Below are 15775 nucleotides of genomic sequence, written 5' to 3' on the forward strand. Positions count from 1 at the left end.
TGAACTGAGAGCCTCTGCAGCTTCTCTTGGCAGCTTGAGGAGGTTCCGTGGGCAGATCCATATGGTCCAGCAAGTATAGGAATATGTAGGAAGAAAGGTAGGTGTAGCCAGGGATGAAAACAGTGGCCTAATTACTTGATGGATAAAGGATTTTCTGAGGCCAACCAATATGGGAACATATAGGATGAGAGAGAAAGAGCTGTGAGGATATAAAGGTGACCTGGGAAGGTTGTTGAAATACCCTGGATCCTGGGTTTAGAGGGAGCCTCAGTGTCAGTCCTGCTCCTCTGGCTCCCCACAATCAAGTGCCTAATGCAGAGGCACCTGAGAGTTACCTACTTGATTGTGAGCATTTGGAGCCACTTTCTTGCCTAACCAGAATGGATAGCATTTCATCGCCCTTTCCCATCTCCTGCTGGTCATGGACATGGTTAACAGTCGGGAGTCCCCAGAGGAATGACGAGGACCAAAAGAGCCCCAAGAGACATCGAGGTCACCTCGTGCTTCCTTCCCAGCATGTGGAATGAACACATAGCTTGTGTGCCAGCTATTCGTGCATAGTGTGGGGGATCTGCTTATGCTTACACGGATTTTGCAAAGAGTGGCTGCCAGTTTAGGAAGGAAATGAGATTTCCAGCCATGGTGAGGAACTGGGATGAAAACAGTGGCCTGATTGCTTGATGGATAAAGGTTTTTCTGAGGCCAACCAATGTGGGAATATATAGAATGAGTTAATTCCATCAGTATTGTGAATTGAGGGTGGAAGATATGGGAATACCGAGGGACATGGAGGGCTCCAGTTGTGCCAGGTTCATAGCCTTGAAGAGCCTCCAGCCCATCGTGACCTATTTTGGCAGAGCCGCTCTGGCAAAGTGTAGGAAGGGGAGAAACCTCTGCCACTGACTGTGGCAGCCGTGTTGCATGGCCAAAATCACTTTGTGTGCCCCTCCTGCTGGCAATAACCTTGACCTGTCTGCAAAACCTTTGTCCAAAGCAGAGCAGAGCAAAGGGAAGCAGATAGAGAGCACGCTGCCCTGTGCTGCCCATGGGAGTGAGAGATTTAGGCGCGGGAGGGCAGAACGGTGCCTCTCTTGGTGCCATCTCCGTGCTGTGCTGGAGGCAGCTTTCCTGCTCTCAGCAGAGAAGTGGGTGGTGGCAGGGGGACGAGGAAGAGGAGACCCGACCTGCGCAAGCTTGGCTTCCTGCAAGAAAGCTGCGAGGCTGCAGAATGGAGAGGCCTCTCATTTAGGTCCTTTCACCATTTTAGAGCTCTTGTTTGGATGGTATTCCCAGTGCCTTGACTCATGGCAGCTCTACGAGCTCTTTTTTGGGACTGGAATTGACGGATCCTCTTCTGACATCAGCTTGAGGAATCCCACCTATACCCAAGCATCATTGCACAGTGTTCTTTTCGTCTAACAAGGCTTTTATTTGAAAATTCTAACCTTTGTTTTTAAAACTAACGTAATTTTAATTAATTTAATCCTGGCACTTAGAAAACAATTTTGATATTACAATTCTACCCCTTTGAGGAAGAGCGCATTTTTGTTCTTGCCAGAATTGGAAATGGAGTAGCGTCGAATGAAGCTCCATTAAATCTAGCTGCTCCACTAGTAACTAGTATTTTGTGTAATGCTTTTCATGTCATTCTCTTCTCATTCATGCTTTCATATCATTCACTCTAATCCTCAGAGTCATTTGAGCCTAATTTAAAGAAAGGCTTAATTATTCAATTGGAATACCATTCTTCTAGGTGTAGCAGAACATCCCTGTACCCTCCTCCTCCTTCCCCCAAGAGCTTGCTTAGGAGCAGTTTTTACATAGCCGATAGTCGAGAAGGAACACACACGAGAGGGTAAGTTGAGAACAACACCAGTCATTTTATTTGGAAAACGAAAGGGACTACCTAGAAAGGAAGAGGGAAAATAAAAAAACGAGAGTTTTCTGGAGGTGGCTGAGGCAGCAGTGCTGGGGAAGGGCAGGTTGGGTGCAGATGCTCAGGGGCTGGAACGCTGCAAGAGAGCGGCAGCTCGCCGTAGCAGAGGGAAACCCTTGCTTCCCTCCTGGCAGAAGGAGCGATAGCGCTTCTTCGGTGGGAGCTGTTCAGGACACCTATCCTCTGGAGACTGCTCTGTAGGAGTGGGAGGGGAGGAGGGGGAAGCAAGGCTTCTCGGGAGGCAATGTGCCATGTGTGTGCTTGGGAGAGCCCGGTGCTTCTGGCAAAGCTGTGGGCGCCAGATGCCAGGGCTCTTGCGGAGCTGGCACCTGGAGGCAGTGGTCAGCCCTTGTGGTGGAGCTGCAGCTGGGCTGCTGCCCCTCACGGGCAGCACAGAGAGGTGCAGGCGCGGGTGCTGGCTGCAGCTCTTGCGTGGAGGTGCCGCTGGCTGCCTGGCTGGCTGTCAGCGGAGGAGCAGAGGAGCTCTCGCCCGGCTCCTGCTCCTGCTCTCCAGGGCAGGCACGCATGCTGGCGCCTGCTGCACCTCGGCCGCTGCGCTCCGTTTGCTCAGCCCTTGCTTTAGCCAGGCCGCTTGTCCCTTGGAAGGCTCTTGCTGGCTTGAGATGGGAGGAAAAAGGAGCAGTTGTCCTTTAAAGAAGGCAGGGCAAAGTAGCGATGCTCCAGCTTAGGGAGGAAACGGTGTTGAAGCACCAAGCGCTGTCCAGGGAGACTGCAGGTTCCAGAGCAAACATTCCGCCAGAGCCGCTGGCAACCAGCTGCGGGGGCCAAGCAGCCCTTTGAGCCTTGGATATCACAAACACAGAGCCATCGGTGTGGTGCCTTTGCAACGTGCCATCCCTGAGCAACGGCCTCTCCAGTAGGATGGAGGCTGCTCCCAGACATAGCAAGTGCTTTGCCACCAAAGGCACCTCTGTCAATTCTGCAACAACAGCTCTCTGCTGTGTTTTGTTTCAAAAGGCCAGTCCAGCTCCCCACTGCAGGACTGAAAGTTACGCCTGACCATGTCTAAGGGACTTGTCTAAGGGTAGCTTAACCTTTAGCTTCAGTGCTTCCATATTTCATTGACTTAAAACAATTCTGTATGAAACCTATCTAGCTTCCAGCTAGAGAGAAGCTGCCCTAGCTATAAAACGTGCTGGAAGGAAAACAGGGACTGCGTCTGCCTTAAAGCCACCCTCATCCCTCAGTGTGTGCAGGGGAAGGAGAGGAGGATTGAAGCACAAGAAAGCACATGCCCTTTAGCTGTGCTCTCCCTAACACAGGACTCAAGAGGCAGGAAGATGCCATTGAACTACCCTTGGGCCTTTCTAGAAATGCTCCAGAAATGTTCCCACTGCTCTCATCACTCCATCGGTTACTCACCAGGGTTATGGCTGTGGTTACTGATCTGGCGGGATTAAAGTGAGGCAAGGTTTGCAGGGCCACCTATCTTCCCTTTGCTCTTTTTCTGCACTTATTCAACACAGAGGAGCAAAAGGGATTTTTTGTATCCGATAGCCAAGAAGGAACACAACGAGAGTGTAACTTAAAAACGCCAGTCATTTTATTTAGAAAACATAACGAACTTCCTAGAAAGGGAAGAGAAGAAAAAGAGAGTTTGCCGGAGGTCGCTGAGGCTGCGTGATGTATGGCAGGAACAGCATGGAACTGTCTATGAATACTGTGATAATGAAATCCAAGCAAAACAAGACACACACACACACCCCAAAGGAAAGCAAACGGAGCAGCACCGGCTCCCATCACCCCCAGCTAACACCAAACAAGAGTGTCGTGCATCTATGCACAGTGTCATCACTCTGATTAGAGAATGGCATTCAACATGGGGAAGTACAAGTAAGCTCGTCGTTCTAAGGCCCTTTGGCCCTATTGCCCTAGGGCTTTATCCTGAGCCTTTAGTCTTATCCCTTTAGCCTAAATTTCTAACTCTTTCTTCCTATCTCTTTAGCCCCAAGCTGTAGCCCTAGCCCTTTCATCCTAGCCCTTTCCCACTGCTTCTCCCATCCTAGCCCATGGGGAAATCACAGAGGAGCAGCAAGAGCTCAGCAACCCCTTCTACCTTCAGGGTTTGGGTATTTCTACAACCTTCTTACCTGGGGTGCCAATAACCCAGTGACCAATCCCAGAGAAGGGCACTCCCTAATCTTCTACAGGTGACCTCTATATCCCCACATCTCCTTACCTTCACCAGGTGATCCTTATTAACCTTTCCTCATAACTATTCCCATAATTATTGGCCTCAGAAAATCCTTTATCCACCAAGCAAGCAGATAATTGTTTTCATCCTTGGCCATAACAACCTTTAATCTATATATTCCTATACCCGCCTTTTTGCCCTTCATTCCTGTCCTAGCCCTTTAGGCCTAAGCCCTAGCCCTTTAGCCCTAGTACTAGAGCTTTTTAGCACCAGCCTTTTTGCCCTGGACTTTTAGTCACAGACCTAGTGCCCTAAGCCCTTTAGCCCTGGGCCTTTGGCCCTAAGATCTTGTTAACCTTAGCCCTTTAGCCATTACCTATAGCCCTTTACCACTAGGTCTTTCTCCCTAAGCACTACCCCTGCAGTCCTAAGGCCTTAATCCTAAGGCCTTTAGCCCTAAGCCCTTTTCCCTGTAACCATAAGCTCTTTAGTCCTAAGCCTCTTAGCTCTCACACTTTAGCCCCAAGGCCTTTAGCGCTAACTCCCTTAGCCCTTTAAGCCTAGCCCTTTAACCCTGAGTCCTAGCCCTTCAGCGCTGGCCCTAAGTCCCTTAGCCCTAAACCCATTTAGTCGCAAGTGCTAGCCCTCTAATCCCAGCCATTTAAAGCTAGCGTTGAATGGTACCCTTTTAAGTCTAACTCTATAGCTTTTTAGGCATTTAGTGCTAACTGTTTAGCGCTAAGCCCTAGCTTTTTATACCTGGAGCATTTAGCTTTTTCCCTTTAGTCTCAGTCCTCTAGTCCTAACCCTTTAATCTTTGCCCTTTAGCCCTATAGATTGTTATCGCTAGCCCTCTAACCCTAAGCCCTAGCCATCCAGCTCTACCCCTTTAAGCACTTTCACTCTAGCCCTTTAGCTCTTGGCCCTTTAACTGTTGCCCGTTAATCCTCACCACTAGCGCTTTAGCCCAAACCTCTTCAGCCCTATCTCCTTAGCCCTAGTCCTGTAGCCGTAAACCTGTTAATCCCAGCCCTTTAAGACTAGCCCTTGAATCCTGGCTCTTTAACCCAAGTCCTTCAGCTGTTTGGCGCTTTAGCCCAAGCCCTTTAGCCCAAGCCCTTTATCCCCACCCCTTTGGCCCTGAGCTCTAGCCCTTTGGCCCTATCCCTTTAGGGCAGCCTCTACTTCAATGAAGGCAACAAAACAACACCTCTATCTTTATTTGAAATGAGACACCACACAAACATCTTTATTTGAAATGAGACACGCACTCCAGCACCTTCTGCATCTTTATTGCTCAAAAGAACGTACAACCGTGCCATTCTCGCAACCTATTTCGCAAATCTAAACTTACCCTATAGACTTAGGAGGATCCTATAGGGATGCTATAAGGCTGAGGGCTCTGAGCCTAACGGGCTAAAGGGCTGACGCCAACAGGGCTAGGGCGAAGGGCTTGGCCTGAAGGGCTAGGGCTGGAAGGCTGAGGCCTATAGGGCTTAGGATCTTCCTTTCCATTTGGGCCCCCATCTTCTGCACCTGCAAAACCAAAAAACAGGTCAGTTAGCATGCGTGTTCCTTTTTAATGTAAAGCCTAACAACCCCCCAGGGTGCATCAGCGGCACATCCCCCTCAACAGCCGCCTCTGCAGCCTCACCACTACTACTCACAGCCCCCGGCACACACTCTGCCTTCCTGCTCTAATGGGCAAAGGCCACCGGATTCCCAGAGGGCACCTGGGAACGGGGTAACCAAGCGCCTCCAAAACCTCCCTTCTTAGAAAACCCCAGCTCCAGGACCCAGCTCCCTGCAGGCGCTGGAGACGATCGACACCTCACAGAGCAGCCAGGACAGAGGGAAAAGCCCAGACTGAGGTTAAAAAAAAAAGATCTATTCCTTACCTTATTTCTAATGCTTAAACAATTCTAAATGCTATCTACAACCTGGAAAAGAAAAAAAAAATCATTGCACACAAAGTTAGACCAAACAACCTGCAACACCCGTCCATCCCCACAGCATCACAGCCAGCAGCACTCTACCTTCCTGCTCTAAGGGGCAAACACCACCAGATTTGCAGAGAGCACCCAGGAATGGGCTGACCAAGCGCCTCCGAAAACCGCCCTGCCTAGAAAACCCAGCTCCAGGACCCAGATCCATGCAGACACATTCAATAGCAAAAGCAGCCAAAGCGCAACTGCCCACCAAAGCCGAGCATCATTCCTACTATATGAACCACCTGCTTCCAGCATTTGCTACATAAGAGTGTATTGGCATGGTGGGGAACACCCCAAAATGACAACCAAAGATCAATCAGTCAAACAAGCAAACAAAATCTTTAACCCCAACCTAAACCCTAACCCTAAACCCTAATTCTCCAATGGTTTTTGCTCCAAGGCAAAAAGGATAATGATGCTGCTCGGTTCTTCTTGTCTGGGAAGAAGGATCACTCCTCTGCCAACCTGTGGTCCCGCTCGTCACTCTCCAAAAATCCACAGCACGTTGACTCCTGAAGCACCGAGACTGACGCGCCTGCAAAAAGAACACCACAGTCACAAACCAGCGGCAAGTTAAAGCTCCTGTTTACACCCCATCTTCCTTACAAGGAAAACTTCTTCATCTGCAGCTGGCACAAGACCAAGGAGAAACCTAAAACGTTTCCCGCGTGCTCACGCTCACCCAACTGACACAGTCCTACAGAATGGCTGCCCTTACTAAAAACGCCAGCAGGATTTTAAAACCGTCACCGCCGTCCCACGGAGCAGCCTCACGGCACCTCAGCACCCAAAGCTGCTGCTCAGCTCTCGCCGGCAGCGCGAGGGGACCCACGGGGCGACACTTACCCGAGCATGCCCGATTCCCTGGTCTTGATGATGTAGAGGAACAGGAGCAACGCGTGGAGCAGGTTGTTTCTGCCCTGAATGCGCGGGAAGAGAGAAGACTTTGGGAGCGACTGCAGGGACAAGCACTCACACCACTATCTTAGAGAGAATGTCTTATGCAAACCAACGGGCACATCCTGCCCTTAGCCTGGCCACAGCTGTACAGCTTTTCCTTCAAATCTTTTGGCAAGGTACGTATGCAGGGGGTGTGCACCATAATAGAAGAGGTTTAATAACCTGAGATGAGGAAAGACTATAATAGAAACCTCAAAAAAATGGTACAACAGCCTGGGGGATTGCCTCAATATTTACCTCTCACTTAGACAAACATCAGAAAAAAATGATTTTTGAGGAGTTTTTTTGATGGCAACCATCCTCAAATACTCAGGAGTTCTTATGGCAGTTTTCTGAAATTGGCGACCAAGTCACAACCCAGGGCTCAAGAGAGTATGAAAACGTGCAGGAAAAATCTGGTAGCTTGGCATTGAGACGAGATGGTTCCCTCCACAAACTCCTAGAAGGAAGCCTCCGGCTTGTTGGCATTCAGGAATAACAGCTCACATCAGAGCTTACAGAAATTAGGGTCTTAGAAGAAGTCATGAGAAAACGCACAGGAAGCTGCTTTTGCACTGAGCCAGCCTACATCTAAATGTAGATGTGGCTAGTTAAAATAAATAAATAAATAAATAAATAGAACAAAAAACAAACCCAAATCAGTTCTGCTGAACATTTCCTGTCATCAGAACACACCTAACATGCTCCTACCTCCTGCACATTGTAGATGTGGCCGTGGTAGATGACCTGGTAGTGCGGTGGGTTGATGCTGCTCTGGTAGATGCAGAAGAGCTTCTCATCGGTCAGGTCTGGGAATGAAGGTCAGAAAAGAAAAGAGGGATTTTAAGGGTGCCCATGGGATGCAAGGGGCAAACAGCAGCTAAAGCAGCAGCCCAAGAATGCCAGTACCTGGTTCATGGGGTGTCTGGACGAAGTGCTGGGCAGTGAAGGTTTTGCCATCGGGATATTGGATGTTCCATGGCAGCCTGGAGTCCAGATAGGTGCAGAAGATGTGCATAAGGATCTGTGCAAAAAAACCCAAAATTCACTTGAATGCTGTCAGAAAGACCGAAGAACCAAAGGCTACAATGCAGCAGCAACTCTCTTGCCATAATCTCAGGCATGAGAACAAACACAGGACACAGTCAACCACATGACTGATTTCATGCTAGTTTAATTGGTTTAATGCCTTTTTTCTTTCTTTCTTTTTCTTTTTTTTTTCAGTGCTGGTTTTCCTTCAAATACAGGCTAAGAGGGACAGTGTAACGATTGTTTTCCACTCCCTGGCTTATTCTGCAGTCTCTCTTTTAACTATTTCAGGTGAATTATCTCAGGCTGCTGCCCTCACAGTTACCTGTGGGACATCCCACAGGAGTCTAAAGAAGAGGCCGCCCCCAGACTAACACACACAAGGGCATTTTTGTGATCTGCACCACGTCCAGGCCCCTTTGCATTATTCAAAACTGCGATTCTGAGGATAAGCGAGGCAAAGAGGATTTGGACTTCTTGCAGCCACCCACAAATGCCTCATCCTGAAAGACGAGCAGCTTTAGGAAGTTTTACCAAGGCATCTTTGAAAACTTACAGCGGAGTCGGTGGGCAAGTCAGCTCCCCACTGCCGGCCTCTGAAATCCCCTCCTCTGCCCCAGCGGAAGCTTCCCTGGGACAGCTCTGGAAACAACAACACCTATTCAGGTACTGGCGGTGGAAGGTGCAAGAAAGATCTATTTTGCACTAGCTTTGGGAACCCCACACCTCCGTGTGCATGGCCAGGGCACCACAATCACTGGAAGGAACAACTGAACTCATTAAATGCTTGTATATATTATATATACTCAAGGCAGTTGAGTTTACAAGGGAAGTTTTATTCCTAATTAACAAAAGGATTGAATAGGACACTTCTTGCCCGGCTCTGATTGAAATGAGAAATAAAACCTTCTAAAACCAGTCCCGGGCCCACACTACCACATTGCTATGAGCAGAGAAAGCTGTCAAAACACCCAGCGCTGCTCCTTGCAAAGCAGCTCTCTGCCCTGCTGGGACTGCAGCCCGAGCGTCTCCACTGACGGGGCATCTGGCAGCACCAGTGCTTGACCCAGCTCAGCGAAACGCTCCCGAGTCTCCAAGGGAGCACGTACCTTTGATCCGTTGAACCAGGTACTCCTGGTTGGCCGTGACGCCCAGGTACCGCGTTATGGTGAGCAGGCTCTGCCGAATGGCTGTGGCTTCAGCCAGCGCTGCCTGTTTCATGCTGTTTGGGCTGACCCTTGCGCGGAAGAAGAGCCAGCGCGTCACCTGCACCCACGACTCGAACGGGATCAGCCGCCCTGCCAAGGGGTCAACAAACGCACTGTTACAAAGAGGAACTGCCTCCTCTGCTCTAACTACTTGCTAAGCTCAGAGCTCAAGCTCACACCTTAGGCAGTGCCCCACAGGCTCCCTGTCCGGCCCCATGGAGCACTCGCTGCCTCCCTCCCAGCACAGAGCAGAAACCCTGTGCAGGGCTGGGCAGGCACAAAACCCTCCCTTGAAGGCTGCCTGGCGTAAGGAAGGAGAAACAGAGAGGGGCTGGAAAGGGAAGAATCAAAAGGAATTTTTAACAGAGAGCAGCAGGGGAGCAGGGAGGTGCACAAGAGGCCAGCAACAGGTCAGTTCTTCAAAGGCATCACAACGGATGCGGGTCCCGTCGGAGACTACAAACTGGAGCACAAAAAAGCAGCCCCTGTTGAAATGCAGCGAATCGAACCCTGCTCTGCGGGAAAGGGACGTCTGTGTGAGCTGCCCATGGAAGGGGCCCCTTCAGACTTGGCCTAGGAAACTGCAGCTGCAATTTCAACTCAGGGAAACGGAAAAACAAACAAACAAAATACCTTCAAAACATAAAAACACCCAGAACAAACCCAAAATAACAAAGCCACCACCAACAAAAAACAAAATTATCCCCAACAAAAACACCATTTCTTCCTACCCCTGACCAAGACCATTTCTTCTAATGCTCAGAGCTCTCTCAAATCCACCTCAGATTGCACTGCCCAACCCCATCAGCATGACAAAAATCTACTACCAAGACCTTAAAGATGCTACATAACAGACAGGAAGAGCTCAGAGACAGCTCTCCTCATAACACAGAATTGTGTTCGGACACTTGAATTTCCACATATCTTAGGAATAACCTTTCCAGGAAAACACAATGCAACCCCACGGCTCCTCCTATCATCCTACCTCCGCTCGGCATTGCGGGGTACCCCATTCTTCTCAGCTGAGCGCTCACAGACTCCATCTCTTGGACAAGGGGCTCTAGAATTGTCTGCAAAATCCACTAGCAAAAAGAAATGCAAGCAGTAAAAAGGTTAGAAGCAACAAGGTGCTCAGGAAGCTGCTAAAGGACACCATCTCAGATCTCAAGAATCTTTACTGTTCAACCCCCCCACTCCTTTTAAAACAAACAAGCAAACAAACAAACAAACATGCAAATGTATTTCCTTTGCTACAATGACTCCTGCTCCCAAGACTAAAACGTTCTTTTTGTTTGTTTGTTTTCATTTCTTTCTTTATTATGCTCCTTGAGACTGCCAGGAAAAGCCACTGTGCTGGCATTTTCCATGCTTTACTTGAGCCCAGGAGAAGGAGGTTGAAAGTCAGGAGGGAAAAAAGCAGTTTGGAAATCTGGATTTTAGAAAGAAAAAAAAGCAGTCTTATCACATGCAGTGTGCATTAAGATATATTTGTCTCCATTCAAAGGTGGGTGAACTTTACAACTGGAAGGTTTGCAGAATACACAACACCCAGGTCAGCCAGGGCATAAGTTGAGGTGGGAAATTTGTTTTACTCCTCCTTTGGTACTAGCACGCTCTTTGAATCTCCGTGGCCAAGCCCACCCTCATCCCCAACAGTCCCAAAGATCAAAGTCTCTTAGAGATGAGGCCCTTCTCCACCCGGCAGCACCTCTTCGAGCAGCACGAACAGGCCGTCTATGGGCACAGGACTTACCCTCCGGAGCCGATCGGTCCAGAAATCCAGGGCATCCAGCTGCCACCCATGCGCCAGCACCCTTGACCAAACCTACACAAACAACATGATCATTATCCACCTACAGAGAGAAACCTGAGAGAAAAACAAAGGAGCTTTTAGGGCCTACAATGTTTTTGGAGCTCAACCACAGCCCACAGGGCAAACTGCAGATGTTCCAGAGCCCTCACACATCTCCTGGCTGCAGCATGGGGAGCCCTCAGCACCTGGCCATACTGCACTCCTACTCTCTCCTCACAGGACACCACGTGTCACCCAAGGCCACAGCCACTGTCTGGAGCTCCCGGCTCTCGCAGGACAAAACTGGGGCAGAGGTACAGGACACATGAAAGAGGTACTTGAAGAAGCAGCTTTCTTAGATTAAGGGATGAGATCAAGACATGGATCCAATTTAATTAAAGCTCCCTTAACCCTACCCCTTTGAATGAGACTTTGTCCAGACACAAGTGTAAAGGAGTGTGATGGAGATCATGGCCAACCCTTTGGAGGAGCTCTATGCTTCTGGGCTCCTCTGGTGCTGAACTTACCTCTCCGCCAGCCTGTGGCACGTCCAGATGCCCTTCCTCCCTGCGGCCCAGGGGACACCATGACACCTGGTACTGGAACCTCCGCAGCACCTTGGCCTGCTCCACCAGCAAACGTGTCAGGTTGCAAAACGCTGGGCAGCCGAATGGGGAGCTGCTGTAAACTGAATTTGCTGAAATGACATTCAAGGCACGCACAATTAGTACAAGCAGGAGGACAAGAATCACGCAATAGGGCAGGCAATAACTGCACAGATTCAACTCTGACTGGAAAGATGAGCTCACGAATTATGGTAAGGGAGGAGAATTTTCTGAAGTCCCTGAGGCACCGAGATGTGGAGAATTTACAAAATTCTGCCTCCTGTCTCAATTACTGCCTAGAAGACTAAAGTGGTCAGCAGCCACCTTGACCACATCTAGGGGGAATACCATAGCAGGGACGTCATTTTATTTACTAGCACTTCAGGAGCTCTCTCCCTTTCCCAAAATCCCTTCCAGCTATTCTCACCCACAACTCTCTCCAATAACGACTAATAAAACCTACATCCTCTCCTCACCCATCCTTTCAGGCCAAGCAAAGGGATTTCTTTACCCATCTGACGGCTGCGCTCTTTCTCCTCTTCCCTTTGCAGGTATCTTTGCAGGGACTTCTGGTCTGTGATCTCCTCCTCTTGGCTCCGGAGGAAACGAGGCCGAACTGGTGAAGGGCAGTGACGGCTCCTGAGCTCACTTCTCACTGCTTCAATACTCATATCATGTGAAGAAGCCGCAGGAGAAGGGCTGAAGCTGGGAAGCTTGGGCAAACAGAAGCAGACACTTGTGTCATATGAGGAAGATAAGACTTCCACTTTGATTTTACAAACTGCAGGAATCAATTGACTCAACAGATGAATTTATGGCTCTGGAGTTTGCTGCTATTAAGCCTAGTCTGAATCAGGGGAATTGGTTTTCTACTCCTCAGCATTTACATTTGCATTCCTCATTCAGACTTTTTGTCTGAAACCCACCAACTCCTCCAAAGCAAATAAATTAACTCTAGGGAAAGGACGAATCCTGGAAGGGCGAATGTGCAAAGGGAGCAGACAGCTGCCGGGCACCTCCAGCAGCTCAGGGCCCAGCACGAGCACACGAGGAGCCAAGCCAAGGCGCTCCCTCGCAGCCAGCGCCATCCTTACCTGGATGCAGCTGCTGCTGGGCCGGGAGCTCAGAGAACTGCTGGAAGAGGCTCTGCTGGCGGGCAGAGCCGGCAGCTGAGGGTCACGGTCTGGGGCAGGAGCCGAGGCCAAGCTGGGACGGGAGCTCAGAGAACTGCTGGAAGAGGCTCTGCTGGCGGGCAGAGCTGGCAGCTGAGGGTCACAGTCTGGGGCAGGAGCCGAGGCCAAGCTGGGACGGGCCCTGCGGGGGCGGCCTGGGCTGTAGCTCAGCACGTTCTGGCCCTGCATCGCAGCCCCACACCAAGGGACTCTCCTCGCTGACAGCTCCTGCACTGGAGCTATCGGCACCGCTGCAAGAAGCACAAAAACACAGTGAGCCCTGCACATGCAGCAGCCTCCAACTCCCCTGCTTCCTCTGAATCCACACTGCAAAACAGAGACATGCAGGTTGCTCTGAAGGAAATTCAATGGTGCTAAAAAGCCCTCTTCCCAGCTTCACGGGGAGGCCACAAATTCCTTCTCCAGCTTCACAGAGAGTCTCTCCAGCTGCCCTTTAACAGGCTGCTGTCCCCTCCTTTGTTAGGGCTTCTTCCCTCTTCAGTTCTCCCCTCAATCCTTCACCAGTTTTGCACTTCTACTTTAAATTTTAACATGCTGCAGGGAATTTGTCTGACTGCTGTGTTCAGACAAAGAAGCTGAGAATTGTACTTGACCAAGACACCAACTGCAAAGAACACAGATAAACAGGCGTTTATACTACCTACCTGAGTTCTGCATCCCCAGAAGGACCTGCTGCCTCTGAGTCATAACCAGGTGAGTTGGTGCCCTCGTGTATTTGAAATACAGCCAGAGATCAAACACGGCATTCAGGCTGAACAGAGACACCAGTGCAAGTTCTAGAATAAAGAAAATAAGGTTTTATCATGCTAGATGGCATGACCATGATTAATAACTTATTGTTAATACTAAAAAACAGGTTAAAAATGCATAAAAAACTGCTCCTGTAAGTGCTAGTCTGAGGACGGAGGTCAGGCTTCTTCATGGGTTCTTTTTATTCAAGAACCAGTTGAGACAAATCTCCTTTCTATATTAAAATTCATTTATGTGGCTAAAATTCATTTATGGGGCTTTAATGCTTATTTGCAAAAGTGCAAGGTATTTTCCAGGCAGAACACAACTCTCTACAAGGAAGTTTCACGCTCCTTAGCAAGGCTCTTCCATCAAACCTTCTGTCCCTCATATCTGCATTTGCCTCACTCCTCCTCCTTTCCATCCTCCAAGGGGATTTGATACAGCTCCTTTGGAGTCTACTCCATTGAAAGGAACTTTCATTACCTGGAAATGTCACACAGCCCCACAACAGGGTCGCCAAGAGACTCTTCCCTGTCACTGCAGTGAGGAAGTTCCCACAGCTCCAACAGGGGTAAAAGAAAATGAAATCAAGTTGTGCCTTTTTTTTTTTAAGCTGTCTTTAAAACAACTTCTCCAGGAAGAAAACAGAAGTGCGAAATATTCCCTTCCCCCAAAACTCATACGCAGGCAGCGACAACTCACCAATGAAGCAGAGAGGCCAGAAGGGGATATTGTAGTATGTGCTGAGAAGTTTTCCACTCCTGGTAAGGAAATACAATAAAACAGGAAAAGTTACCAGCGGGCAGTAATGGGGTTCTGGGAAGTACCGAGGCCTGCACAAGGCAGGATGTTTTCTGTAGCGCAGTCACATTCGCAGCCAACATACATGTCCACGCAGATCATGCCGGCAGTGCAGATATTCAGGAGCCCCCAGGCCCAGAGCACCTTCCGCTCTCCAGCCTCTCTCCTCATCCTCATGCTCCTGTCAAGGAGGGCACCTGCCGAAAGCCCTGGGGCTGCCATGGTCTGCGGCAAGAGGGAGACAAACACCCCACAGTTTAGACAGCCACATCCTGGCTCAGCACCACGCTGAGGAGAACAGCAAGAACCAAGAGCAACCTGGACAGAAGGACTTCACCTGAGGAGCTCCCGGTCCCGATTCCCGAGCGGGGAGCAGGGCTTTTGGCCAGCAACACTCTCCTGCAAAGCCTGTGAGCGCCGTCACCCTCTCCAGGGAGAGCACGTCCGTTTTCCCCAACGGGCTGCAGGGCACAGGGCCCCCTTCCCATTCCGAGGGCACTTCTGAAAACCAACATTCCGCAGGGGGCCCAGGCAGCGCTGCCTTCCCCTTTCCTGCTCAACATCCCCCCGCTCCGGGAGGCCCCGCGAGCGACACGTCCCACCTGCACCGCTGCCTCCTGCCCCCTCTGCACCTCCACGTCCCGCCTCGGCGCCCCACAAATTACACACGACGCCCCCGACGACGGGGACTTTTCCTGAGCCTCCCGGCCCCACGAGGCCCTCCCGAGCCTCCTGCCAAGCCCCCGACGGCTTAAAAATGCCTCGAGCTCCCCAATGCCAAACAGGAACATAAACCTGTAAAAGTGACTTCAGCGAAATAATGGGGCTTTGAGGGGAAAAAAGGGGAAAAAACAGCTAAGGATGAGGGGGAAATGGAATAAGGAGGCTGAAAAATAGAGGAGGAAGGAAAGAGAAAAGCTGAGAGAAAATCAAGGAAAAAGCTAAAACAAGGAAAAATGAAGGAAAAAATATAAAAGAGGAAAAAAACATGAAAAAAGATAAAAGGGAGAGCCAAAGAGAAAACTAAAAGAGAGAGAGAAAGGAAAGAAAAAAAGCTGAAAGGGGGCAAAGAATGAAGGAAAACATAAGTTAAAGAGGGAAAAAATAATGAAAACAGTTAAAAGGAGTAAAAGCAAAGGAGAAAATGTAAAAGGGGAAATATAGGAAAAAAAGGATAAAATGCATGAAAACAAACAAAAAAAATTAAAGGGGGACAACGAAAGAAGAAAGCTTAAAAAGGAGAAAATGAAAAGATAAAAATGCAAAAAAAAAGGGGGAGAAAAAAGAGAAAAACAAATGAGGGGATGGGATGGGATTGGACGGGATAGGGTGGGATAGGATGGGACAGAACAGGATGGGCTGGACCGGGACAGGACAGGACAGGACAGGACGGG

General features: G+C 49.6%; 1 protein-coding gene across 1 annotated transcript; it reads right to left on the reverse strand.

Moving 5' to 3' along the window:
* Positions 1-6562: 6562 nt before the first annotated feature.
* On the reverse strand, positions 6563-14603 carry LOC148593634 (transmembrane protein 209-like). The gene is made up of 14 exons (XM_088530147.1): positions 14467-14603; positions 14283-14341; positions 13493-13624; positions 12983-13078; positions 12167-12271; positions 11578-11747; positions 11012-11083; positions 10244-10340; positions 9160-9348; positions 8607-8692; positions 7931-8045; positions 7733-7830; positions 6929-7002; positions 6563-6617 (listed from the first exon to the last, which is right to left on the reverse strand). The coding sequence occupies exons 1-14, from the start codon at positions 14601-14603 to the stop codon at positions 6563-6565; spliced, it is 1485 nt and encodes a 494-aa protein (XP_088386273.1).
* Between the last annotated feature and the right edge of the window lie 1172 nt (positions 14604-15775).

Source organism: Tinamus guttatus, unplaced genomic scaffold (assembly GCF_059628265.1).
Source record: "Tinamus guttatus ecotype Peru unplaced genomic scaffold, ASM5962826v1 Tinamus_guttatus_pri_ptg000357l, whole genome shotgun sequence".
Classification (NCBI taxonomy): domain Eukaryota; kingdom Metazoa; phylum Chordata; class Aves; order Tinamiformes; family Tinamidae; genus Tinamus; species Tinamus guttatus.

What these genes read in the sequence shown, in the direction of transcription:
- LOC148593634 (XM_088530147.1), bottom strand. Translation starts at nt 14,603, where the DNA reads ATGGCAGCCCCAGGGCTTTCGGCAGGTGCCCTCCTTGACAGGAGCATG. An exon ending in GGCATGATCTGCGTGGACAT is followed by an intron (nt 14,342 to 14,466) that starts GTATGTTGGCTG and finishes TTTCCTTACCAG; the next exon opens with GAGTGGAAAACTTCTCAGCA. An exon ending in CTGGCCTCTCTGCTTCATTG is followed by an intron (nt 13,625 to 14,282) that starts GTGAGTTGTCGC and finishes TCTTTATTCTAG; the next exon opens with AACTTGCACTGGTGTCTCTG.